Source organism: Panthera onca, chromosome C2 (assembly GCF_046562875.1).
Source record: "Panthera onca isolate mPanOnc1 chromosome C2, mPanOnc1 haplotype 2, whole genome shotgun sequence".
In the NCBI taxonomy this organism is placed as follows: domain Eukaryota; kingdom Metazoa; phylum Chordata; class Mammalia; order Carnivora; family Felidae; genus Panthera; species Panthera onca.
In genome coordinates this window covers 5755497-5781475 of record NC_138347.1, presented here as the reverse complement: position 1 = coordinate 5781475, position 25979 = coordinate 5755497, and the positions used below count along the sequence as shown (strand labels likewise).

At 47.3% G+C, this 25979-nt stretch overlaps 1 protein-coding gene across 1 annotated transcript in view; it reads right to left on the bottom strand.

The window, feature by feature from the left end:
- Positions 1-3842: 3842 nt before the first annotated feature.
- Positions 3843-25979, bottom strand: part of DSCAM (DS cell adhesion molecule) — a 762026-nt gene continuing 739889 nt past the window's right edge. Inside the window, exons 31-33 of the mRNA XM_078452754.2 lie at positions 18896-19093; positions 17267-17569; positions 3843-4819 (exon numbers count right to left, since the gene is read on the bottom strand). Of these exons, the coding sequence (XP_078308880.2) occupies positions 4467-4819; positions 17267-17569; positions 18896-19093 (854 nt within the window). The 3' untranslated portion in view covers positions 3843-4466. The remainder of the gene's footprint in view (positions 4820-17266; positions 17570-18895; positions 19094-25979) is intronic.

The window sequence follows — 25979 nt, the reverse complement described above, 5'->3', positions numbered from 1 at the left end:
GTCAGGACGTGTAGAGAGTCTCAGATTTGTATCACACTTAAAAGCTAATAGCTTGGTCTGCCACAGTTCCATGGCAGAGGACTCCAGTCTCCTAAGTCAGAGACTCAGTGTGGTATTACTCACAGCACAGAGAAGGTCATGAGTGCCACGACCCCATCAGTTCTCTTGTGCCCTCAAGGCCCATGGGGTGATACAGAGGAGCCAGGTAGACTGTGCACACAGTAGGTTTGGGTCACAGTCGAGGAACCATGAAGTTAAGAAGCACCAAACATTTCTTTTCCATTTCAACAAATAATCATAGGATGCCTACAATGGACCAGGTGCTGATCTAGGAATGAAGAACACACTGAGAAAACGGAGCTCTGTCCTTGTGCAGCCGACCTTGTAGGAATAGACAACCATCATAAATAACTAAATTATATGGTAAGTCAGATGAGAAGGGTATGAACCGAGAGCCATGGACAATGTGGCAGCAGGAATGTTGGGAGCGGGCTGAGACGATGAGAAATTGGGGTGAAGACGGTAGAACACCAGGGGACCTGACTGAGGCCACGCAGACAGGCAGGGAAGCTTGAGGGTGTGAATGCCTGTGTCTAATGCCTAGGAAACTCCAAACTTAAAAAAAAAAAGGGTTGCTGGCAAGCCTGTTAAATTTTGCCTCAGAGAAAGACATTGTTTTTATTATCTTGGTCAGCAAACATAACTGCCTCTTGCCCAGAAGGGAGACATATCTCTATCTTCCAAAGCTATTTGTTATGCAGACATCCTTGAAAATATAGTATAGAACAGAATCCATTAATGTCTCCTCTCAGCAGATATGTGCAAATGCAAGGGACTCATGGCAGATTGTCTCTCAACCGTTAATTCCCACTCTCATGCTTGCTGATACTCGAGTGACCCAGCCAACACTGAGGTCCATCCCATCTTTGGTCCCAGCGTGGAGGGAAGAGGGGCTCAGCCAGGATCCCATCCTTAGTTACCACCTAACTCTGTCCTAGCCGTGGCTCGGTAGGCTCAGAAATTCCTTAGGCTACTCAAGAGCTCTACCATCACAAATCTTCTCAAATAAACAACATATAAGAGCAAACAGACACAGTTCTACGTAAGCCTGAAGACTCCTTGACTTATGCCCTTGTTAGGATTGCAACAGTTTGGTTTCTAAGAACTGAAGAAAACTTTTCTTTCGCTCCAGCTTTATTCCTCTGACTCTGTTGTTTGACAGGTCACTTTGAGCCAATGAGTGAAAAACTAACATGGGGCTCAGGACCCTTGGATATTAAATTATTGATACTTAATCTTCCCAAGTGATCTTCAGAGAGCTGATGATGCCCTCTGGGCCACATTGTTTAGGTAATAGAGGAACACTTTTGAACACGGACATACCACCAGCTCCCATTGAACCTTCAAGAGTAGGTGATTATAATCAACTAGTTCTTGGATTAGCAATCCTAGTCCACGGAGGCTGTCCACCTTTGCTAGAAATAGATTTACAGAGTTCACAGCTTTTCTGGAAGGCCTCAGTCATTTCCTTAAAAGTCACATGAAGCTTTTGGCCTATGGAGATCAAAGTCCCAGATCAGAAGGGCCTTAACGGACTGTGATTTCCTGCTTATTTTATGAGCAATTTAAGCAACAGTGTGTTTTCGGTGTCTTAAAGTATTATCATGATTCTCTGTAGCATGGGCACAAACATGGTGGGACGGGCGCTTATCCATCCTGACCTATGATAAGCTTCGTATCATTTTACCCCCTCATCTTTCTTCACCTCCACTTCTACACCTTCTCCTCCTCGTGGAAGGTCATGGCAGATGTGTATGTAAGAAAGTGGGCAGGCAGACATGCGAACTGAATGCAAGCACTAGGGTTCGTGTAGATATATGTGTACTAATGCTGTGTGGTTTATTGGCTATGTATTAAGCAAAGGCCTTGTTCACTTTAGGAAGGTGGGCCTTTTTTAGACTGTCAGCTGAATGGATGCCTCAGAAGCAACCCAGCCCATTGACCCAATGGCTATTGTCCAGTGACCCTCTAGATACTGGCAAAGGATAAAGAACTTACCTGCGTCCCATTGATCTAAGATAAAGCACTCTGGTTTCAGACTTAGCCTAACAAGATGACCTCTCAAAGACATTATAAATCAGGTTAGAGACAGGCAGAGGTCCAGAGGAAAATTAATTTATTGTCACCCTGGATAATGGCTGTTTTACTACACAGTACCCCTTTTACATCTATAGATCTGGATCTCTTTGTGGCTATTAATTCCAGGCCCCTTCCTGAGAGAGAGAGAGAAGTGGACTTTTTGATACAATGCTTGTGTGTTGAATTCATTTTAACGAACGTCATCAAGGCAGGATTATGAAAGTAATCCATTAGAGAGGCAGTCATGATGCAGAATTTTTATTTTTGCACAGCTTGAGAGAAAATGAAAAAAATGGTAAACTTCTAAGTTTGGGGACTATAGAAGTTTTAAATTGATGAAAGATAGTTTTAATTTTTTCCCAGAGAGTAGCATTTAATTTCCTTTGCATACAAAAGCAGTCTGTGAGGGTCTGTAAGGGTGCAGACAATAAACTGTCAACAGGGATCAAATTCTGAAACTGTGGCAAGAATAAAGAAAGCACACTTCACAAGCACGGAGTCATCTAATGTTTGTTCCAGCAGATGAGTTGTGGACCTGGTCTGCAGGCTAGGTAGGTCAATGTGCCTACCTGGAAAATAAATGGAAGGAAGCAGTGATGGAAAAGAGGGAGGAAAGGAAGGAAGGAGGAGGGGAGAACAGGAAAGACATTTCTGAACATGTCCTCAGATGGTAATAATTGGCACCAGTCTGTGCTGGTGGCTTAAATAGGAGCCTGTAGAGACTACTAAGAGAGAGAAAGGTACTTGTGTAGTGTGTTACCTGGGCAACTGAGCTGCCATGGGCATTTGATCAAGTTTTCTGATCAATGCCAGACCCCTGTTGTGAAGACCTAAGAGAGTCTGGGATGGGGTGTGGGTGTGGGTGCCGTGGGCAGATGATGTGCACTTTCTAAAGCACACCGTGTAAGTGTCATGGGATGAAGAATGAAGTTCAGACTACTTAAGAGTACGTTTTCTGGTAGGATGAGCCCCGTGGTAAATAATTTAAACTTGGAGGGAAAAAAAATTAAAAGTTAAATTTCAGAGGAACTTCACTTACTATTGGCTGGTTTCCTCCGGGTACAGAGGAGTGAATCAGAGGCAACATATTCTAAGATGGTCTATTGCAAATTTAGATACCAGTCATGGTGGTGACAGAACAGGTCCCAGAGGGCAGGGTGCATAGAATTCCCTGGTCCTCTCTTCATTTCTCCAGCAAGCTGGTGCTAACTGTGGGACTCTAGAGGAGGAGTCTGCAAACGTTTCTCTCCTGGGCCAGCTGGTAATATTTTGCTACCACCTCTGTTGTAACCACTCAACTCTGCCATCGTGGCACAAAACAGCCATAGACAAAATGCAAATGGTGCACATGGTGGTGTTCCAATGACATGTTATTTACAAAAGCAGCAGCGGGCTGGATTTGGCACGTGGACCATGGTTTGCTGACCCCTGGCGTAGCTAGAGGGCGAAGTGCTGTGGAAAGGCAAGGAAGGAATGGAACATCTGGGAAGCTTAGAACACCTGGCCAGCCCCCGGTTATGGTCAGGACCAGCTGTGTCTTCTGTGCTCTTCTCAGCCATTCCTGAGGAGCTTGGAGTGCTGTTATCTTCGCTGGTTTATCAAATTGGGCTCCGTCTGGGTCAGTCCTGGTGTTTGCAAACACGAGAGTCAAGAGGAAGGAGGACCCAGCGATCAGTAGGAGACAAGAGAGGTAGACACCGAAATAAAGGCAGACAACCTTTCCTTTTTTATTTCGCTTAGACAAAATGCAAAGAGTGTCTCATTAAATTAAAAAATAAACAGAAAGAAAAAAAGAAAATCAAATTGATTCCCCCCTAACCCCTTCACTGACGGCACTCATCCTAATTAACAACAGAAGGAGGTCAAATTGAGGACCCAGTTTCTAATGGGAAAGAAAGGTGTGCAAACATGACCGAAGTCTCCCCCCCTGCCCCCAAATCAAGGTTCCTTTTAAATTCACAAAGAGGGTAAATTTTTTTTCCTGTTTTCGTTCTTAAATCTTGTGTGATAGAACTTCCAGTCAGAAGGTTTAATTAGTCCCCCATGCACTTTGTAGAAAATCAGTAAAAATGCAATAGCCCGTGAAGATCATAAAACTGGACTTCTTTCCCAAAAAATCAGATGCCCAGGCAGATGGAGCTCACACTCAGACAGAAAAAAAGCAGGAGAGTCTTTGCACTGTCTGTGGTTTCAGTATTTTCTCTTTTTTTTTTAATATATTTTGGCAATTTTCTTTAATTATAAATATTGGAATTCCGTAAAAAAAAGGTAGCTTTGATTGAATTTTTTAAATTGTATTTACAACTGCTGTCCAGTCATGCTATTTGTTATACCAGGGTGTAGGATTTTGCGTAGGGATTGTTTCCTTTCAAATGGCCCCGAGAGTCAAGCAGGGATTCTTGGGAGCTGCTCATCTTAGCTGCCTGTCCCAGCTCTGCTCCCTCTCGCTGAGGTAATGTGGCCACAGCCCCTTGTTGCCACTGCTGTCCCTCTCTCGTGGAGGACGTGGAGGAGGACGCCTCCATGGGGATCGGTTCAAGGACCGTGGGTCGCTTCAGGGTCCGACTTTTCTGAGGTTCCAAGCACGCTTGCCCTAAACTCAGGTCCCTGCTGGTGCTGGCACCGCTTCGGTTTAACAAAAAGTCCATTCTAAGGTATGGAGGCAAATGTATGAGGTCACCTGGAAGGAAACACAGAGTGGTTAGTTGGCTTCCTCATCTGCTAAGCAGGTGCCTAGTGTCGTTCAGCGTTTAGAGCCGGAGATGTCCCTGGACCTCGCCACTGCTTTGCAGGACCCCTTGTCAGAGCTCACTACAAAAGCAGGTGGAATTGTCCTGACACCCGTCCCACCAGGCGTCCCACTGGCTTTTCTAGGGCACCTTGGCTTAGGCTCTTAAGTGTCATGCTTCAGCAGGAGAAAGAGAGGTAACGAGATCCTTCAAAATCCCACCATGGAAAGAAAAACATATGTCAAAGGCGACAGCGCACCCCAGGTACAAAGTGTGATACACTGGACCCCGTGGGTGGTGACTGGAAGCACTGGGGGGAGCACAGGGCTTGAGGAGGGAGGCAGCGATGCCAAGGAAAAGGTAATGCTCATTGGTTAGCCCAGGGCTTCGGGTCTTTCTCCAGGACGCACACAGACAAGGAGTGTTTGTGCAGCAACCAGCTGGGATGAATGCGGGGGGCTCTTCCCGGCCATCTGGGGGCCGAGGGGCTCACTGTTTTGGCTCACTTGTAACCTCTCCATGGCACACTGGGTGGGTGGGCAGTTCTGGTTTGAAAGCGGGCTGGGGTGTGCTGTCCTCGAGCCAGGATGCCAGACGGGAGGATGTTCAGGTGCGGGAGGCATGGTGATGGTCTGAGCTCAGAGGATGTCCATGGAATATAAGAGGGCATAGAACAGTGAGCTAGAAAAGGGCCCAAGGATCCTGGCTTCTGAATGGAGGGTGGCCTCATGGTGAAAGGGAAGGACGGTGTGGGTGGGTGTTTACACATCCCATTTCCTAAAAGCAGTGACCCATCTTTATTCTTGAGAGTTGAATAAGCCCATTATATTCATTTGCTCATTTATTTATTTATGTGACTATTATTCTTTTGTCATTTTGTTCTCAGACTTAAGAAAACGTGGCATTCCTTTACCCCCAGGGTGATTTGAAAATGTAGGTCAAGAATGCCTCGTGCTGTTTCTGAGATCCAACTGAATCTTGAACCCGTGGCATATTTGCAAAGTGTTGCGACAGATTCGGGAATGGCTCTCTATCCCGCTAAGTCCCCACTGAATGAACAGGACTTATTAAGCCCTTTGCAAAGCAGTAGTTTCTTGGTCCCAGCTGGATTGCAGGGTGCTCAGGTCCTAGATGAGGTAGAACAAATGTGTTTGAAATCAAAAGACAAAGCCATGATAGCTGCTTTCTGCCTGCAAGGGCTCACGTTCGATTTCATGATCAGAGGGTTGGGGTAGCTGAGAAAGGTGGGGGAGAATTGCAAATCCTTAGTAACGGAAAGAGCCCAGCCCCCACATCTTTGTGTACGAAGGCTGCCTGCGCTTTCCTACTGAAGGTCTGACAACTCTCTGTGACTATCCAGTGTCTCTGAGCGATCCACTTTTCAGCAAAGCTTTATTAAGTTGTACGATGCTCTAATTAGCCCTTTTGACAGTGTGAATACTGCAAATGAGCTTTCTTAATAATTCACGCCCTTATGAGGAAGAAAGCACCCAAGTAATCGGTGAGCTGTGTTTATTAAAGGCACTTTATGTCCATTAAAATCCCACCCCACGTGCCAATCCAAGTACCCCTAGGGAGACTGAGTTCTCGCACCCTTCCGTCTTCTATGTTCTTCAGACGCCTGCAGATCCGAGAGAACTCATGCACTCATCACTCCAGCGAGAGACAAGGGGACTGGAAAACCTGAACATGGGTTGACGATGCTGACAATCTGGATAGGGGCACACCCGCTTTTCTTAGCGTCCTGCCCTCCGCCTGCTTGTTTCCCTGAGCGATTTAGGAGCAGAGGTCTGGAAGACGTTGCCTGCATTTAATCTGGGCTCAGTCTCCTCACTCATAAGATGGGGGTACTCGCAGAATCCACCACACGGAGTGGTGGTGGGGATTTCATTAGATAATGCACGTGAAAACGTGGCTTTACTGTCAGACATCTCCCTTCTCAGAAGGTCTGAAGTCAATGGCCTGGAGACCTGCCGGGGGAATGAGCTGGGAACTCTTCTTTCTACCTTGGCTTCTGTCTTCGGTGGGTTGGTTAGTGCCCACCCCCTACTCCCCAAGATATGTCCATGCCCCAGCCCTCAGAATCTGTGAGCGTGACTTTGCTTGGAGAAAGTCTTCGTTTATGTAATGAAGTTAAGGGTCTGGAGATGAAGTCACCAGGACTTGGGGTGGGTGCCAAGTTTGGGGACAGGTGTCCTTCTAGGGAAAGGCAGAGGGAGACTGGAGACAAGAGAAGAGGGAGGAGCCATGTGAAGAGGGGAGGAGGGGTGGAGAGGTGCTGCCCCAAGCCAGGGAGCACCTGCAGCCACCAGCAGCTGGAGGCAGCAAGGAAGCGGTTCTCCCCTGGAGTTCCTGGAGGGAGCACATGCCTGCTGACAACGATTTTGGAATTCTGCCTTCCCAGAACTGTGACAGCACAAATCTGTGTTGTTCTGAGCCGCCCAGTCCGTGGTACTTTGCTATGGCGGCCACAGGACACTCACACAGATGTCCTTAAATCTTGTCTGGGATGGGCTGGATCTCCTTCAGCGGGGAGCAGAGCCTCTTTGAAGGCATCTGTCTCCACAGCGAGCAGGTCTTTGAGCCCCTCACACCCCAGCCTCCCCAGCTGACCCACCCCCAGCCGCTGAATCTTCTCTAATGTTCTGTGGAGCAATACGCCCTGACGAGAACCCACCAGAACCCTCTGGAGTCATCCCACACGTGTGAGAAGACCAGTGATCCCGGAGAAGCTCAAGTCTACAGTCACCTCCGTCAGGCACGCGTGGCCCTTGGCATCCTTGTGCGTGTCAACCCACTGTGGAGCCGAAGTGTGGCTTTAGCGCTGTTTCCAGTAAAACCAGTTTCAGTGGGGTTTGCCTCTATTTTCAGGAGGATTCAATCACTTGTTACTTAAACTCCTCCTCTTTGCTTTACTCCGCCTTACCCCTCCTCTTTCCCTCTTTCTCCTTCTCGTTTTGTTTCCCTCATGTGGACCCTCTTCTCCAAGAAGTAAAGAGCAGAGGGAAGGGGTGAAATAGTGCGGGTAGGAGGGGGCAGGGGTGGCAGCGACACGCAATGCAGTGACCAGCGCACAGACGGCAAGGAAAGTGGGGTGCGTGGGCACGCGTGTGTGTTATATGTGTGGATGTGTGTGTGTGCTTGTGTGTAACTGTGTGTGCATGTTTGTGTGTATGCGTGTGTGTGCGTGTATCTATGTGGATGCATGGGTCTGTGTGTGCGGGTGGGTGCATATGTGTTTGTGTGTATATGTGTGTGTGTATGTGTGTGCATGTGAGTGTAAGTGTGCATGTGTTTATGTGCATGTGTGTGCATGTGTGTATGCATGTGTTCATGTGATTATGTGTGTGTGCTCGTGTATGTGTGTATGCATGTGTGAGTGTGTGTGTGTGTGTGTGTGTGTGTGTGTATGACACACAGAGGGGAGGAAGCCCTGAGGAGAAGCTGCCACCGAAGGAGAAGTGGAAATGCACAGGAGAAGGGACAGGTAGAAGGACCCGGGCTCACATACTGGTGGCTGGAAGGGAAAGGATATGGGGCCCCAAAGCCGCCTTCCACGTCTTCCTTCTGCCCTACTTCCATAACGGCCTGCATTTCTAGCACTTTCCTAGTTAGTTAGATCCTGTTAGCTACTTTCCCAAACCCAGCATGAATGCAAACACGGTGATGGGGGAAGAGTCCCAAGTGGAACTTTGGGGCACACTCTGCCCACTGATTTTCGTGGGTTTTAATTCATGCATTTGTGTGTTGTGAGCAGTCTCCCCACTGTGCCCTGCTCCTCAGGCCCGGCCCTTGTGTGGGAGACGTGGGGTGAGGGTGGGGGTGGAGGGGTCCGGACACCTGGGAAAAGGTGCTCTGACGGGCTGAGCTTAGGGGCTCAGGTGCCGGACCGGACCGCAGTCAGAGGGGTTGACACGGGTGGTCAGGGTGGGGTGAGTGGGGGGAACGGGGCTGAGAGAGCGGAGAGAGAGAGAGATGGAGAGATCAGAGAGCGATCAGAGAGAGACAGAGACAAAGATGGAGAGAACAGAGGTGGAATGAGCGATGGAAACACACACACACACACACACACACACACACACACACAGAGGGAAGAAACACGAGACAGAGAACTTGGGCAGGGGATGAAAATGGGAGACAAAGAGCCATAGCAGATGGGATGCAGCAGAGGAGTGGAGGAGGACACGGCCACATGGGCCCCCAGCGTGCAGATCACAGGTGAGGGTGTGGCCCTGTCCCCTCTCCTGGCCATACCCACCTACCTCTGGGCCTCTGCATACTTCCTCAGCCTGCAAACTCCAGATCACAGGCTGTCCCTCCTGTGCCCCTGAGACATCCACCTCCAGGGACTAGGGGGGAGGGGGTGGCGCAGCCCTTGTTCAATGTTATGCCTTATTGTTGACATAACGGTCCATTCCTCATTTTCCTGTCACTGCTCCTGGGACCTTCGGCACCACTAGTCTCTCTGAAAGTTCACACTGAACGAGTGGCATTGATTTCTCCCTCTGTCCCTAACCACCTCGCTTACTGATGCCAGTCGTGAACCAGCACAGACCCTCTGACGGCCCCATACCCCCCAGCAGGTGCATGGCATACTCAGAGCCTGCCATCACCCCCAAGGGGGCTTCCAGCCATGGTTGGCCCAGCCTTGCAAAAACGGCTCTAGTGAACCTGTGTCACTTATCTGAAGCCAGGAGACGCTCCCTCCTATCGGGAAAGCAAAACTTCCCGAACTTTCTCAGGATACTCAGACGCACACACAGTTTGAATGCACTTCAGCTTTGGAAGAAGGATGGCAAAATCGATATGGAAAAAGAGCAAGAATGCATTGATTCAGAAAATCTATAATGATGTGCCTTCCATGAATCTATTCTCGGGCGATGCTTCCAGCCATTTGGCATACCCCACACTAGGGAAGGAAACGTCTAGAGTTTAGATCAGTGGTTCTCAGCAAAGAGTGATTCTACCCCTCAGGAAGCAGGAGGCCATGTCTGAAGACTATTTGGATGTCACAGTTGGGAGGTGGCTGCACATAGGCTCAGGATGCTGCTTAAAACCCTACAAAGCACAGGACAACCCCTCCCCTTCATCCCCCGCCAGAAAAAGTGACCCTGCTTCCAGGGCTCATTGTGCTGTTGAGAAACCATAGTTTAAAGGGGCCAAAGTTCACAATTCCAAGTGGACCCTCATTTTGCTTTAATTTTATCTGAAAACCATTTAACTCAATCAGAATAAGGGATTTCACTGCTCAGCTTCTACTGGTCCACAAGGAGTTATGACCTCGGTTCTTGGGAGAGAGTGAGGGACGGTTCTCATGCAACAGTGGCCACGGGGTCTGCCTCTGAGGTGGCCCGATGCAGTGGGAGATTAGGATGGGGTAAGAGCATGAGCTAGCAACTTCTGGGTTTCACGCAAAATTCTTGCCTTTGCCTCGAAACGGTGCTGTGACCCTTTTGGTGTTTGCATCTTATCTGTAGTCAAGAGAAGGGGGCACGGTGAGTTCTAAGGGCATCTTTAAGCCTTCCTTATGCTCTTCACTATCTCACCTGTGGACACTAGGTAAGCACATCTGTATCAGGAATCCGGGGGTAAGTATGAAACAAACAAATGCATTTTGGGGAGGCTACGATTCCAATTCACACTGCAATAGCCCTCTTCCCCCTCCATGCACCTAAGAGAGCACGCGGATGCTCTCGCAACAAATTCTCTGGGAATGAAAGTGAACCAGAGTCCCGGGGGGCTTGGCTGTCCTCTGGGGCCAAATACAAAGGAACTTTCATCAATTTCTAACAAGCCTTCATCTCTATGCTTGGATGGGGCTGGGTATTGATGCAAAGGTAAGAAGCAAAGAATGCTTCCAGCACTTTCACCAAGAACCACACAGATCAGGCTTGTAATGATGCTACAACATCAAAGAGCTACTTACAAAGGGTGAGCTTGGAGTCTGCCCACTGTGGAGCCAAACGAGATCTAACACTTTTTGAGTTTAATATTAATGCTGAAGCAAGGTAATGAAAACTTGTAAATGAACCTCTCTTGGTAAATGAATCTTCGCTCCCAAAAGGCAAGCAGGAAAACCCCTAAATAAATAATGCGAGGCCGATAGCGGAGGCCCGTGTGTGCTGATTCTGTTACCATTCTTGGCTTGTACTTAGGAGGCTTCATGCATTTTTAAGAGCTCATCAATCCTGCGATCTTCCTACTCACTGGTGAACTTTAAAAACTACACTGAGGTATGAAGCGGGGCTTTGAGTTTGTTGCTGCTTACGATTCCTCTGAAATCAAGTAGTTCTGAATAAAAAACAGGACCTTGCCCCAGCATTTGGGCAAGGTCAGGACCACTGAGCAGGGTGTTTGGAGCACCCGGTGAGGAGGGGGCCGTGAGATTCAAGGAAGCTCCAGCTCCCACAAAAGATCCACAAGGACCCACACGCTGGGGACTACTGAGAGGGTGGCCCAGTTGGAGTCTTACACCTGCTCCCCCAGGGGGCTGGCAGACCCGTGTGCCCTGAATCATCCCACAGGAGGACTGAGTTAATCCAGACGTGAGAGGATTCTAGGCAGAGGAAACAGACATTTGTGGAGTTGAGGAGCCCAGAAAGCAGCGGTCTTGATGGGTGAGGAAGACGGGACTGGCTTCTCAAAGCCCCATGAGTCTTTATCCTGAGAGCAATGGGCAACCACACAAGGGATTTCAACATGAGAGGATTGACTGTATCACTTGAATTTAAAGCTTGTTGCTTCCAAGTTTGGGATATAAGGTACGTTAGAAGTTGGGGCCAGCTGTGTCCACACAGGACTTTGCTGTCTTCTTACATTTTTGTATATTCCCAGCACCTTTGAGTTGCTCCTGGCTTATCATGGCATCTCACTTGTGTGTGTGTGTGTGGGGGGGGTGTGTGTGTATGTGTGTGTGTGTGGGGGGGGTCCCTGTCTTCCATAGGCTGGATTTGGACCTTGTTTCTTGGATCTCCTCATTTATCTGCCTTGTGTCTTCAGGTTTCTTTGTCTGCTGTTTATTATACTACATGCTATTCTGATAAAATAAGGAGACTGTGGGAAGTGTTGGTTTAATATGTTAACACTTTTATGTCTTAGGATAATACCCGGTGTGGTATCTTTTTATAGAGAAGATATCCAATAAATATGGGTTGCATAAATGAGTGTAAAACATTTGTGTCTTTCTGGAGATGCCAGACTTGCACTGTGGCAAAACTTTTTGCCTATCATCCATGGCACTGGAATCTAGAACCTTCGTTCTGGCCGCTCAGCAGGACACAGGTGGGCCTCCTGCCTCTCCCTCACACGTTGTCAGGCACGGGTCTCCTCCTTACCTTGTACTACCTGTGGGCTGGCTCCTAAGCAACCCAAGCTGAATCCCAATAAGCCAGCCAAGAAAAACTGAGCTAAAGGGCTCGGAGTCTGAGAACAGGCAGTCAGAACAAAAGAATGCACACTTAGGAACTGGAGGACAGATAACGACGGCAGCACCTACGATAAACACGCAAGAGCCCTTGGAAGGATGGGAAAGCCTGGGCACCTGGAACTAGTGGCAGGAAAGGGAGGAGGCCGGTGCAAAAGGTGAACCCCTCAGAACAAGTCCACCATCACTTCCTGTGTTCTGGAGACGTCACACTAAAATAACAAGTCAGTCCTTAAGAAGACAAAATCACAAATGCACATCAAAGACATCGGTTTCCCAGCAGGGAGCCAGGAAGAGCTCGTTGGAATATTTAGGTCTATCCAGGGCAAGGGTGTACAGCAATATTCAGAGGTGTTGCTAATGGCCCCAGGGTCCTTCTAACTATAAATACTATGGGAGCATTCGAGAGTTTGTCAGCTCAGAGCAAAGTCTTGTTCCACGAGGTGAATGTGAAGCTCATTCCAATCTCCTGCCTTTGCACTTCCCTCTGCCTGGACCGCTGTCCCTTTATGGTGTCTGTCAGGCTTTCTTTGCCCCAGCCACCGTTTAGATCTCAGCTCACGTCTCACTGCTCCCAGAAGCCTTCCTTGACCATTCTCCCCAACTCCTGACCCCTGCCAGGCTTTGTCCCTTTCCCCAGTTACTTCCCTTCCCAGAACTCCCCACCATCTGAAGCTGTATTATTTGCTTACTTGAATAGTGTCTGTCTCCACCTCCAGGAATGCAAGTTGCCTTAAGACGGGGTGTTTGTGGGTTTCGTCTATCATCGTATCTCCAGCTCTGGAAGTGGGGCCAGTTACTGAGTGAGCACTCAAAAAATACATGCTGACGGGAAAAAGGAGGCTGAGAGGCCGGGAGAGAAGGGTCAGGGACATCTCTAGAAGGATGGAGGCCAGAACCACGCACGGGTGCAGGGTGTGTGAGCGTGTGGGAATATCAGAGATACTTGCACTTGAAAGGAGACCCTTTCCATACCTCTTAGAATAACATTCGTGATCGAAACTTGAAAATCTAATTTTAACGAGTGCAAAAAAGAGAACGATGCAAGTCTGAGGCACGGGGCCCCAGCCGCTCAACCCAGAGGGATTAGGGGAGGTGGGAGGCAGAACTGCTTGAGAGGAACTGTGTGGCACCCTGGGTCAGGAGGAGGGAGTCTGCACCAGGTGACCTGCCCCGAGCAGAGCCACGTCCTCAGAGGGCGAGGGAGACGGAGGTAGAATGAGGCTGAAGAGGGGGATTTGGGGCAGTGAAGCTCTCTCTGGAGTGTAATTCTGATTCAAGAGCCAGCACGAGAACCACGTGGGCTTCGGAGGGGAGACAGCACGATCGCAGTAGCTGAGAGCAGGAAGAGAAACCTTCTTTGGAGGTCGCCAAGGGAGCAGAGGATGGCTTGCCCTTCAGGTAAGCACCTCTCGCCCATGCTCTTCTCTTTGGATAAATGCACACATCTAGGAGGGCATAGATGGATCCGAACACTGAAGCCCCCAGACTGCTTCATGTAACTGGTTGTTCAGAGAACCAACAAGTCAACAGCAGGCAGTGGCCACTTCCGACTGGAAAACCTCAAGTGCATTCATCACGGGAGGGGCTGATGGGTATATATTTAAGGCTGGGGTCCCAGAGTGTGAGAGCAGAGATCTAAATGGACCAACCCTTCTCCAGATGCTCCCGAGGCCAGGATGCATTGGGTTGCCTATGCGAACCTTTAAATGGATTTTAGTAGCTTCGTGCAATGGCATTTCTTGATGGCATGAGGATAAATCTCATGAATAAAGGAGGAGCAGTAATTCAAGAACATTAGAAACTGGCTCAGGATGCTACCCGAACCCAAGAACAGCTACTGTAACCAAAGTATTGGAAGTTGCCTTCACCAAGAGGGAAAGAAGCTGTTAAACTTTCCAGCTGTTCCTCAGAAGAAGATAGAGTTTGGCTTGTCTTTTGTTTTTAAAGACGGAAATAACCATCCCTTATTGCAGAAAATAAAACAATAGCACAACTGGCATTTTACATAAAATATAAACATCCTAAAAATTCAGTAAATGCAGAGTTCAAGTACTGTTGAACATCGAAAGCTAGAGTCTGATGTTTGCCATGTGTGAGAGCCTTCACATTGCATGGGGGGCTCCCCTTCTGTGGAAGAGACTCCCTTTCCACTTGTCAAGAGCAAGAACAGAAAATAAATCACTTTATTTAAAGTTAGGCTGGAAGAGGGGGTGGACTGAAATGTTCTTTTTACTAACAAGTTCTAGTAATTGTAATATCTTAGCCAATTGGTGAGTTTTGTCATCATAACAGCTATGTGATTATCACAGAGATCTGCATTCATTCCATATCTTTAAGCACCTACCATAGGTGTCACATACAGGGGTGGGAGCATATATTCAGTGCCATTAAGTCATTCATGATATTTCTGACTATGCGGCCAGATTATCTGCTATACGCTGGGAGAGAAGTTTGGAGGCAATTAAGACAGTCTTCTGTCTTCCTGGAGCCAGGATCTGGCCAAGTTGATTTAACTTGACCCTGACTTGATTTGCATTTAAAAGCTTTGGGTCCCGAGAAGACACGAAGGTGAGGGGAAAGATGGGCAGAGGCTGGGGAGGCTTTGCTGACACTGACTGATACCATCTAGAACCACGGGAACACAGGTAGGAATGAGGTTTGAAAGCAGTCAAGGAACTGATGATTTTGAGGCAGCCTCCAGTCAGCAGAGTGATAAATTGTAACCTTGGGGTTGGTGCCTGGTGTTGAATGTAGTCTCCTTATAAAGACACAACTGAAAGGCTTTCCTAAAAGCCTCAGAAATATTCAATAATAATACAGTCATCTAGGGTGGACAAAGCAAAGTTTGTGGACGTGAGGACTTGTGCTGACTTGAAACATTACTCCTACCTAAAGTTATAAACTCATTTTAGTCTAAAGAGCATTTTAAGACTCTACTACCTGACCTCGTTGTGATCTTTCGATTGTTCTGATGGATCCAAGCAACAATGTCATAACAGAAGTGCAAACTTTTTTGAACTTCTGTTCAAACAAGACATCAAAAAGAAACCCAAGCCTTTAATTAATTCAAAGCTTGCACATATAGGAGCATCATGTCACCCAGGAGCTCTTGTACGCAAGGGAATATGGTTGCCGATGGAAGCGTCGCGTAGTGACTGGGTGATATGCAAATAAGGCGGATGCTTTTGAGGCCCTCAGTGGCCACGGAAGGGAGACCAACAAAAGAGGGAGGGAGGAGAGGAGCCAGCCGCACATCTGGAGACCACGCTGGAGTTACCACGAGAATCCCTCAACAAAGCAACAAGAGAAACAACTGCTAACTAACCACTTTACCCAAATTATGCCACACTCGTTTTACACAAACCCCATACGGTAGGCACCCACGTCAATGCCCATTTTATAGAGACAGCAACTGAAGGCTACCAAGGTTAAACATGTCCAGAGGCACATTTTCTCCTCTCCTATCTTCCTCACTCTCAGGCTTTACAGCCATAAAGAGCTTATGTTTTTATCGCATTTGCCTTGCAAATAAATGCCAACAACGAAAAATGCTGGAAATAAAAACACCCACAAATCACAGCTCATCTTCTCCCTGAGGAGGTCGACAGAATGAAAATAAATGAAGCCATCATTCTTTATTGTAAGCTGGCATGAATCTTGACTCAGTTTGGAAGATTAGTTGCTGGCTAGACAATTCTTATTTTTATATATTTTTATGCATTTATAAGGCTCATTTCAGCTGGGCTATATGCCATAAAACGCAAGGGAATTGCAGTAATTTAAAAGTGAAGATAAATTTTTGAAATAGGACTAGTAGAGAGGTTCAGAAAATGGGAAAAGGAGAAATAAAACTGGATTCAACAAGAATGGAGAGGCCGTCCACAAAGGAAAGTCTACAGGCAGCTATTTCAGGGTGAAGAAGAAAAAGGGATTCTTCAGATGACGAGTACAACTGGCTGCCATGGCCGGATTCCATCTAAAGATGTGTCTATTTGCCCCATATAATGGTTTGCAAGTATCTGGCCCAACACTTGAAAACTGCGGGTCTCCGTATAAAACCAAGCTTTCTGGCTTCTCTTGAGAAAGTCACTCATACTAACCCCCCATTTCCACTGGGGATTAGTTGGTGGGAACACGCTGGAGTCTCTTCCCTCTAGATAGCCTGTGAACTCTTAAATTTTCCGCCTGCACCATTCCCCTTTTCCCTTGCTCTCCATTCTCTTCACTTATGTACATGATCTGCCGGGCCCTGTAGGCCTTAGGGCTCAGAGCTGCCATCCACACACCCAGACCCCTCTCATGTGCTCAAGACAAAGACTGAACCAGTGGCTGACCAAACCCTAGCCAGTTACTGTCACTTTGGGTAACTCAATGAAACCAAGGCCCAAGCACCGGCCCCCTGGTAAGACCTCTCTCCTTCTGAAAGCCTTAAGTACAGCAGCTTTACAACACAAGCCCCCTGCGTTTGAGCCTCCTCTCCTCACATAGTGGGATCTCCTTCTCTCCCATCGGGGCTCCTTGGGCTTTCTGACTGCTTGAACAACAGAACATGGCGGAAATGATGTGTCATTTTCCAGGCCCCGCCTTAAGAGACCAGCTACGTCCACTGTTTGCCTGTCGGGACACTTGCTTTAGAGCCGAGCTGCCATGATACGAAGAAGCCCAAGCCACCTGGTGGAGAATCCTACACATGGCCATTTGGGAAGGGCTCCTCCAGACCTAAGTGAGCCTGCCCAGCTGACACCACTGGAACAGAGATGGCTGCCCCACCAAGCCCTGACTACATTTCAGATTTATACACAAAATGAGCGATGGTCACTGTTGCAAACCAATAAGCTCTGGGGTGGTTCATTACACGGCAACCTACAAACGGAGCATTGAGTCCAAACACCAGGATGGGCTTTCATAGCAGACGAGAGCGAATCAGGAAGACAAGTCTCCTAAACAGTGGTCTGTGCATTTCTTTTCTCACCTGGCCGATGTGCCTTTGGAACCGCCATGTTCATCACTCGACCTCCATCCTGAGGTTTGGGGGGGGATGCAGTGAACCTGCAGATCCCCGATTCTGAAGGGGTGCTGGAGGTCAGACTGTCCGTGTACTCGTTTGTCCCTGCCGTCAACTGTTCAGATGATGTGTCTGATATGAAGCACTCTGTGATGGTGAACTTGGCGTGCCTCAGTTGCTCTTCCATCTTGGCGTGCTCGTAGGCCCTGGCCAGTTCTTCATAAGTGGAGGAGGCACTTTCTGTGGAGACCATGCTGCTTCGCGCTCGATCTATAGCGTAAAAAGAGAGAACGAGACGGATAAATTATTGCTTTACGGTCGCACCGACTGGATGGCCTTCTCTGGCTTGTGGCCGTTTCTCCCAGATCATGGTACACGCCGGCAGGGTCCTGGGTCATTGACCGAGAACTGCCTCGGTCACCGTGGGGCCTGTGTTTTACGTCTCAGTAAAGTGGGCTCAGGAAGCTTTGTTTCAGCACAGTCGCGTTAGTCAGATGCTCCCAGCCTGGGACACGCGTGTCAATCAGCAATGCTTAAAAAATTCTGCGTTTAGTTAAGATGATTGGGAGTGTCGTGTAAATGAATGGCCGTGTCCACCCCCTGCTCTGACTTGCGGATCACTCTGTTCCGCAGGGACTTTAATTGACACGAATGATTTGAGCTCTGCAGTTCAGCTTGCGAGGAAGACACGGCAGTGGTTAGAAACGAAGCCGTGATTCTGCACGAAACTGGCCAGTGGGAAGAATGGCCCCTGATCCCTTGGACTCATCCTTTGTGACTGCCACCCTTTGTGGGGCCCAGGAAACCCCCAGGACAAAAGGAGGTGCATCTTGGCCAGAGGAATCTGTATTTTACACACGAAAAAGTTTTGAATCACCTCTGTGCAACTCTGAGACTCTTCTAAGAGAAATAACAGCCATAAAAATAAATGCACAGGGTAACACTCCACCTTTGGAACATTATTTTTGAAGTATATCAGCCAGAACAAAAGAAAATGAGTATTCAAATTTCCTACAGCTATTAGGTTTAGATATAATTTCTTTTCTAGAGTTAAAGTTGGGGGCTGGGGCAACCGAGCGCTATTCTTAGGTCCTGTCTTCTCTCAGAAGTGAAATCTTGGTGGTTGATGGCACAGACTGGATGACTTACCTTATAATCAACCCCTGTTGAATTGTCAAAAGGATCAGCCCATGTTCCCTATAGAGGGTGCCATGACCTTGCCATGACACCTCCAGTGCAACGTCTTAAACCGAGAGATGGTAGCGGGTCACGTGCCCTCAGAGTATATTCAGAACCTACTGCAACAGTTTGGGTGAGCACTTTAAAGTATCTGTGTTTCTCTCAGTGGGGTAGGAACTCAAAGGAGAGGACGGCATGAGTCTGAGATTCAGGACATCTGAGATGCCTGTTGGTTTTGCCCTGCAGAAATCACCAGGCCCTGGATATCATCAATGCTGCATGGTTGTATTAATACTGGTTAAAAAACAGCCTAACAATTTGAAAGTGGCCTTGAAAGAGCATAAGGAGGAGCCTTGGAAGGCTATCTGAGGGCCGTGCCCGTCCCCAGGGTTGAGGAGGAGGCGTGCAGACCCCTACCTGTGTCTTGTGAGGGGCTGACACTGTAACTGTCACTCTCCTTGTCCATTGATCCCGCAGCCCTGGGCGTCGGCAGCCTCCAGTCTGTGGTGAGGGTGTGTGCTGAAATGGTGGGGTGGGGTCTGTTGAGGGTCCACTGGCTGGCATACCGGTTTCTTGCTGTGGGTCCTGCCTTGGCATTCCTCCTGGTGGTAGGATCTGTGAAGAGGCCAAGAACAATGTATGTCTTAGTCTCTAGGAGTATGATCAGTTGTGATCAAAGTGTTGAGGGTGGTTCTTCCCCTGCCCCCCCACCCCCACCAGCCTTAAGACGCCCCTGTAAGACTCATGCATCCTGGAAGCCTTTCCTTCTGTTTTTGTCTAGAGGATTCATTTCCTTTCTCTTGTGGTCTGAGACATTTATGTGATACTTAAGCACTCTAAAAAGTCCTGTGGGGTAAAGAATGTTAGATTTGGACTCAGGAATTATGGATTCAAACCTTTTTCTTGGCCCTTAATGTTTTCGTGGCTCAACGCACATCACTTAAACTTCCAGAGAATAGCCACCATCTTCCACGCGTGGCCAAATATGCTCTAACGTGGTCTGTTTTTTAATGGTTCTCCTACCTTAAGGTGTTGTTATGGGTTGACTCATGTCCCCTCAAAAGGTATGTCCGCATCCTAACCCCTAGTACCTCAGAATGTGACCTTACTTGGAAATAGGGTCACTGTAGATGTCATTAGTCAAGATAAAGTCAGACTGTACCAGGGTAGTCCTTTAATCTAACAGGACTAGTGTCCTTATAAGAACAGGAGAGGAGAATGCCACGGAACAATGGAAGTAGAGATTGAGGTGCTGGGGCTACAAGCCAAGGAATGCCAAAGACTGTCAGCAGCAACTACCAGAAACTAGGAAGAGGCAAGGAAGGATCTTTCTTGACAGGTTTCAGAAGGAGCATGTTGACATCTTGAATTTGGACTTCTGGCTCCCAGAAGACAATGGATTTCTGTTCTTTGCAGCCACCCAGTTTGTGGTATGTTGTTACAGCAGCTCCAGGCATCTCCTGTGTTATTGTGGTTTTATATTTACTCATTGCCTTGATCAGGGCTGTTTTACTCATCAACTAAATTTCAAGTTCCTAGACCGAGATGGTGATACCCTCTTGTCCTAATACTCACTTAGTCTTTTGCATATGGTAACATATGTCTTCAACGGAATTGAACTTTGTCAAAGATGTGGGTCATTCAATGTGGAGAACACACGGTTAATGGGTATCTGGATTTCATATGTCTGCCTTCCTTAAAACCAGAGATTTACATATACAGAGGCTGGCACCAGATTGGTTTCATTTTCTCTAAATCTGGAACCAAAGACAGCAGGTCAATGAGTGGACAGAGTTCTTAGTTCAGCTCTTTGGGGGGGACACTGGAGTGGACAAGCAACACTGTCTTTTCTAGAACCCTGTGGAATAGGGAATAGAGAGGCTCAGTTACCTTTTCTTGGGCTCTGGCCTATAGGCAACATAAGGTCCTAGATGGGCCTTTTACACCACTGAATTCTCTGCTTCTAAAAAAGGAATTTTATGCAGTTATATTTCAAAATGTCCTGGAGACTTTTAAACACAACAGTCTATATTTACTGCTCAACCCTAATGAGGCAGTGTCAGAAGATCAACGCCGAGGGGGCCATTCCTTGGCATTGTTACAGTGACTTACTTATGTGTTTTCATGGGCCTGGAAGTTGCTCCAGGGTAGGGGTAAGGATGTTCATCCTTCGGTCCATTCACAGAGCCCATGATGATCTCCAGTACACATAGGCCCCTGGATGGATACACTCAGCCCAGGGTCACTTTATGGATGAGACAATGGAAGCTCAGAGAGGAAAAGTGACACAGCTATTAAGTGGTAAAAATGGAGCCCAAGACTCCATGTTTTGGTTCAGAGATTGCCCATCACTTGACCACACATGTCCTCATGATGGACATCTAAGTGTCTAATACAGTGTCCGCCATGACACTGGCTTGTGTGTAATGCCATGTTGGATCATGGGAGGCAGACGATTGAATGTAGTGAAATAACTTTCTTTTTAAATGGAAGATTTTCTTCTTTTTGGAAAATTATAGTTATTGGGCTTTGAACCTAATCCATCATTCTACAATGCTGGAGACAAGCATTAAGATGGCAGCCAAATCGATATATTTTAAGATTTCCTGGGTCATCAAAATGCTTCGTCTTGGTGCATATTCTTTGGGGCATTGATTTTAAGACACATTTCATCACTTACTTGCAAAATTCCACAGAAGACTTTATTGGAAGATATTTTTTTTTTTTGCCTTGATTAGAATGTAAATGTGTTATGCTCGAGCACCAAGCTCTCTGGACAGCAAGGTATGAATGATAATTGGATTTTCTCCACTGAAATGCTAGGAGAGAGGTCCTCAAAGAGACAGAAAAACATTCTCACGGGTAGGAGGCTAAATATCTTCCAGGTACTATGGACTTCATAGGGAGAGCTTCGATAAATGGGGCTTGTTATTTAAATGCTAATGAATCTTTTCCAGAAAAGTACCCAGTCCCTTACATAAGATTTGAGGATTCACATTTTTATTCCTCTTTCAGTTTCTTGCAAAGACAGCCGTGGATCAGATTTACTCCTGGCATGGATGCTTGGGCAGGGGCGGGGATGTCAGTTTGATCTTCTCACTTCAAGGATGTACTCTCCTCACTCCCATCCCTCTCCCCCTGCCGTGTTTCCTCCCACCAAGCCTGCCCACCCATAGTGGGGCAGGACCTTACCCCTTTCTCACTGAGATCTCCCTATGTGGAAAATTCCATGGTCAAGTTATGCATATCAGTCTCTATTCAAAGCTAGAACTCTTTTTAAGTTAATTTTGTTCATTATCCTTTTTTTTTCCTTCTAGATGAGGACAGTTTTACCAATGGCCTGATAATGTTGGGAATATAGGTCATGGTATTACTTTCCTTGAACCACAGCTTGCAGTTCTGTCCTGCTCTAAGCAAGCCTCCTAGAGGCAAAATGATCTCAGTTGGTAGAATATTGAGGTAGTTGACACATTTTTTAAAAATAATCAGGTTTTGGGAGCTGTTTTGTACCTCAATTGAACTCTTCTGTATGATAACTCCTATGATAGCAGCTAAAATAAAAATCTGACTTGGATTCCACTTGGTAACCTTCTTTGTAGGTCTTACCAGCTAAGCTACTAAGGAAATACACATTGAGATTTACTGTCCTTGCATGGAAAGCATTTTATTTGGCTCCCCAACATTCTAATATAAATAAAACTTAGTGATGAGCCATCATGCTTGCTAAACAGCCAACAAATTAGAAGGTAAGTGATACAAATAACTCTTGGCTTTTGAACACTGGGTCTAAACCTAAATTAAGCTTTTCTGCCCATTGAATCAAATTATTTTAATCATCCTGAATTCAGGATAAGAGAGGATTTGGGGGATAATAGGGTTATAAAACATGTCATGTGTACTGTGATCTAGGTATTAATCTGTTTTTATTCCCTGCTATTCCCAGTCCTATCTTGTAGGTGCCGTGGGCTCAGCTTCACATGGTGATGATGCTGTGGAGGCCTGAACATTCCCATTGCATAACGAACAAGTATTTATCAAGGGCTCATTACACATGGCACACTCCTCACCCCATCAGGTATTTTCCTGCAGGACGATGTCTAGTACCATTCCGGGTGATGGATGGAGTGTGCATGTGCTTTCAAAGTCTAAACAAAAAAAGATTCCATCCATGTTGTAAACTCTTCTTATGTAGATATGGAAGTCTACTCAGTCCGTAGATATCCCCTGGGAATCATGGTCTCCACTCAACAGCAACACGGAGCAGTTGAGGAGGAGCTTTGGAGTTAAGTTGTCTGCCTTTGACTCAGTTTTACTACTCGCTGGCTGTGAGCTCATCAGACGTGCCCACTTCCCTCATCTCTGACAGTGGGGTTATCATCTCACCCACCCGCAGGGCTGTTGTGAGACATGGTGGTGATGGGGCCTTGTAGATCTTGGGGCCTGGCCCACGATTCCTGAGTGCCAAACACTTGGTAAGGATTGGAACACATTCTGTTTGTTGGGAAGAGGGTGGAGGAACATTTGGTAGGTTGATCAGGAAGGCTTGAAACTCAATTTAGAGAAGGTTTGGCAGAAAAAAAAATACCCATTGAACATCATAAAGCCAGATGCTGGAGAGTTCCCCATGCTTCAGAAAAGAGCTGAAAAGTAGAGCTGGTGAGGACAGGAGCTCCCACTCATTCCTGGTCTAGCCCTTTCATGCACCAAGGGCGCTTGTACATGCTCTCGGCCCAGATGGGTGGATGGTGAACCAAGGGATGACTTCCAGGTTCAAATGACCCAAAAACCTGGACCAAGTCGAACACATATCATTTCACGTGTCTTTGTATCCTTGCACATCTTTTGAGTAAGAAAGTTAATTTAAGTTCTCCTGTGATGATCTCATTGGTAAGTCTCCACAAAGTGAGCTGGAGAGAGACTGTGTACATACTTACAAACATCTGATCATCGAGCAAACAGACACTTAGCTGGTTAGATGTCTCAGGACATCTTAGGAAATGGATCTCCTCAGGATCTCCAGGGAATGGAGAACAAAGAAAGGGGCCAAATGGACTTCCCGAGTCCTGTTTATTTAAAATGCTGAACATCCTTTCTTTTCCACCCCTTCTACTCGGATTTCAGAACTTGGCAGTTGGTTGATATTTAAATCTATTTATTGAGTGCCTACCATGTGTCAGACCTTGTGGCTGGAGTTGGGGGGGGGTTGCGGACACAGACACGGACACCATCAGACCCCCACTTTCAAGTGTACCCTCATCCACAGGAGCGACAGGGAAGCGAACAGAGCTGCAGATACAGCCAGGGCATCTATTTTCACCGGCTGGAGAGCTCAACAGTCAATTGTTGTGATTTCTCCTATCCTCATAATGAATCTTTGTTGCAACTCTGGAAAACTAAACAAAATGCCTAGAAACACAACTTCCATCATGCAGCCATTATAATGTGCAGACAACATATTGTAGATGCTCTACTTATAACTAAAGAATTCCCACAATGGTGACACAGTCCTAGTATAATTAGAACAGAGTAATAGTGTCTTTTGCAGTCGAGGAAATAGATCATAAATCGGCCTCTGCAAATGTGCCAAACTGCAGTGTGCAGAGACTGCCGCACGGGATCTGAGATGACACAGGTGAACCACCGGGCACAGGTGACAAGCTCTGGGGTGCAGGACACAAGCAGTGAACCGGGCTTCACAAAGCTCCCAGCTTCAGACTTCTGCTGGGGCTCATCTGCTGGGGGGCCAGTCACCCACTGTTTCCACTTCAAAATGGGAAATGGGAGGCTCTTAGGGCCTCGTAATATGGTTCCAGAGGGAACATTTAATGAAAAAATGATCCCTAGTAGAGAATGTGGTGCAGATGGTACATGAATAGTTCTGTGTTTTCCTTTTGAACTAGAGACTGATGCATGACGTTGAGTAGATTTGCTTAATGTTTGTAAACATTACTGGATGAAGCTCGTCACAAGCGAAAGAAGCATCGTTCTGTAAGCTGTGGATGCTTCAGTGTGATGTGATCATCAGACTGAACTCTGCCAACTCATCCCAACACTTGCAGAGTGGAGTGCAAACTCATGAGGCTAGACCAGGAGACCTGGCGACCAGGCTGGCTCTTTCCTCTGGCTCCTCCCTGTTGCCCATGGCATTCCAGTGATGCTGCTGCCCCAACATGTCTTAGGAGCCATTGCCTCTTGTTTCCCCTGCCTGGCAGGCCAGCTCCGGGCCTGGACTCAGATTTTCAACTCCGTGACGGATCTTCCCAGAGTTGGATCTGAAGTAGCCCCTCCCATCATCCCCACATGGCCCCCCCTCCCCCCACTCACCATCACGTCCTAGTCCTAGTCCTTATAGGTAAATGAAAAATGCTTGAGTTCCCTGGTTAATGTCCAATTCCTCTACTGAGATGAAATGAATGCCTTTTTGCATCTCATGATGTACCCCCATCACTGGGCCATATGGAAAGTAAAACCTTAATAAATATTTTTGAGTCTGAATGCAGGAATCCTTAAAGTTCCCCAACTATGCTTACAGCATTATAGGTATGAGACACTCGGACACTCCCCTTCTATGTGCCTCTGGCCCTGCCACTTGCCTCTTGCTGGTTATCGCTTCTGCTTATGACCAACATTCACACCTCTGTTGATATTTTGAATGTCACTGAATCAATGTTTCCATTAGTTGGGGAGGTGGTGGTGGTGATCATGCAGTTGGGATGCTCCCAGTGCTTTAGTGTGACTGTTTCCTTCCTATTATGACTGGCCTTTGTGCATTCCTCTGCTAGTTGAACATTGAAAGGAAGGTGGGGAAGCTCGCTCATTTTACCTGGCAGAAAGAAGTCACGGGCTATGAGAGTGGCAAGCTTGAGAGGTCCTGTCCCCCTGTGCTAAGTGGCAGGGACCCACGTCTAACACTTGGGGAAGTATTTTTCTGTGAGGGCTCCAGACAATCAGCATCAGAATGACCCAGGATGTCTGTTACAATGCAGATTCCTGGGCCCCACCCTAGACCAAGTGGATCAGAATCTTTGGAGATGGAGTTCTGGAATGGGTATTTTGAACAGGCACCCTGGGTGATTCTGATGCACACGAAAGGTTGGGAACCACTATCTGGGCATCTGTCATGTTTTCTCTGTCTCTTGCCTATTTTCCTGCCAATGTCTCCATTAGCTTCCACGCTGACTGGGCTGAGGGAATTCTGAGGTCAAGGATCCTTCCATTTCAGTCCCCCTGGGTCTGTAATTCTTCCCTCACTGAATAGCAATAAGTGTCTCAGAAATCCATCAGTGCCGTGTCCTGAAGCATCCAGAAGCTGGACCAGGCAGATCATGATGGGAAAGCCAATAGCCAGAGAGAGGGTCAAGGACTATGAAGCACTTTCTAAAGCAAAGCTCTCACTCACACACCCCCAAGCAAAGTTAATTCCCACTCATGGCCCATTCATGTCTTCAGTGTGTGCTGATGTCATCAAGGAAGGAAGGGGTGAGGCTAGACGAAAGGGGGA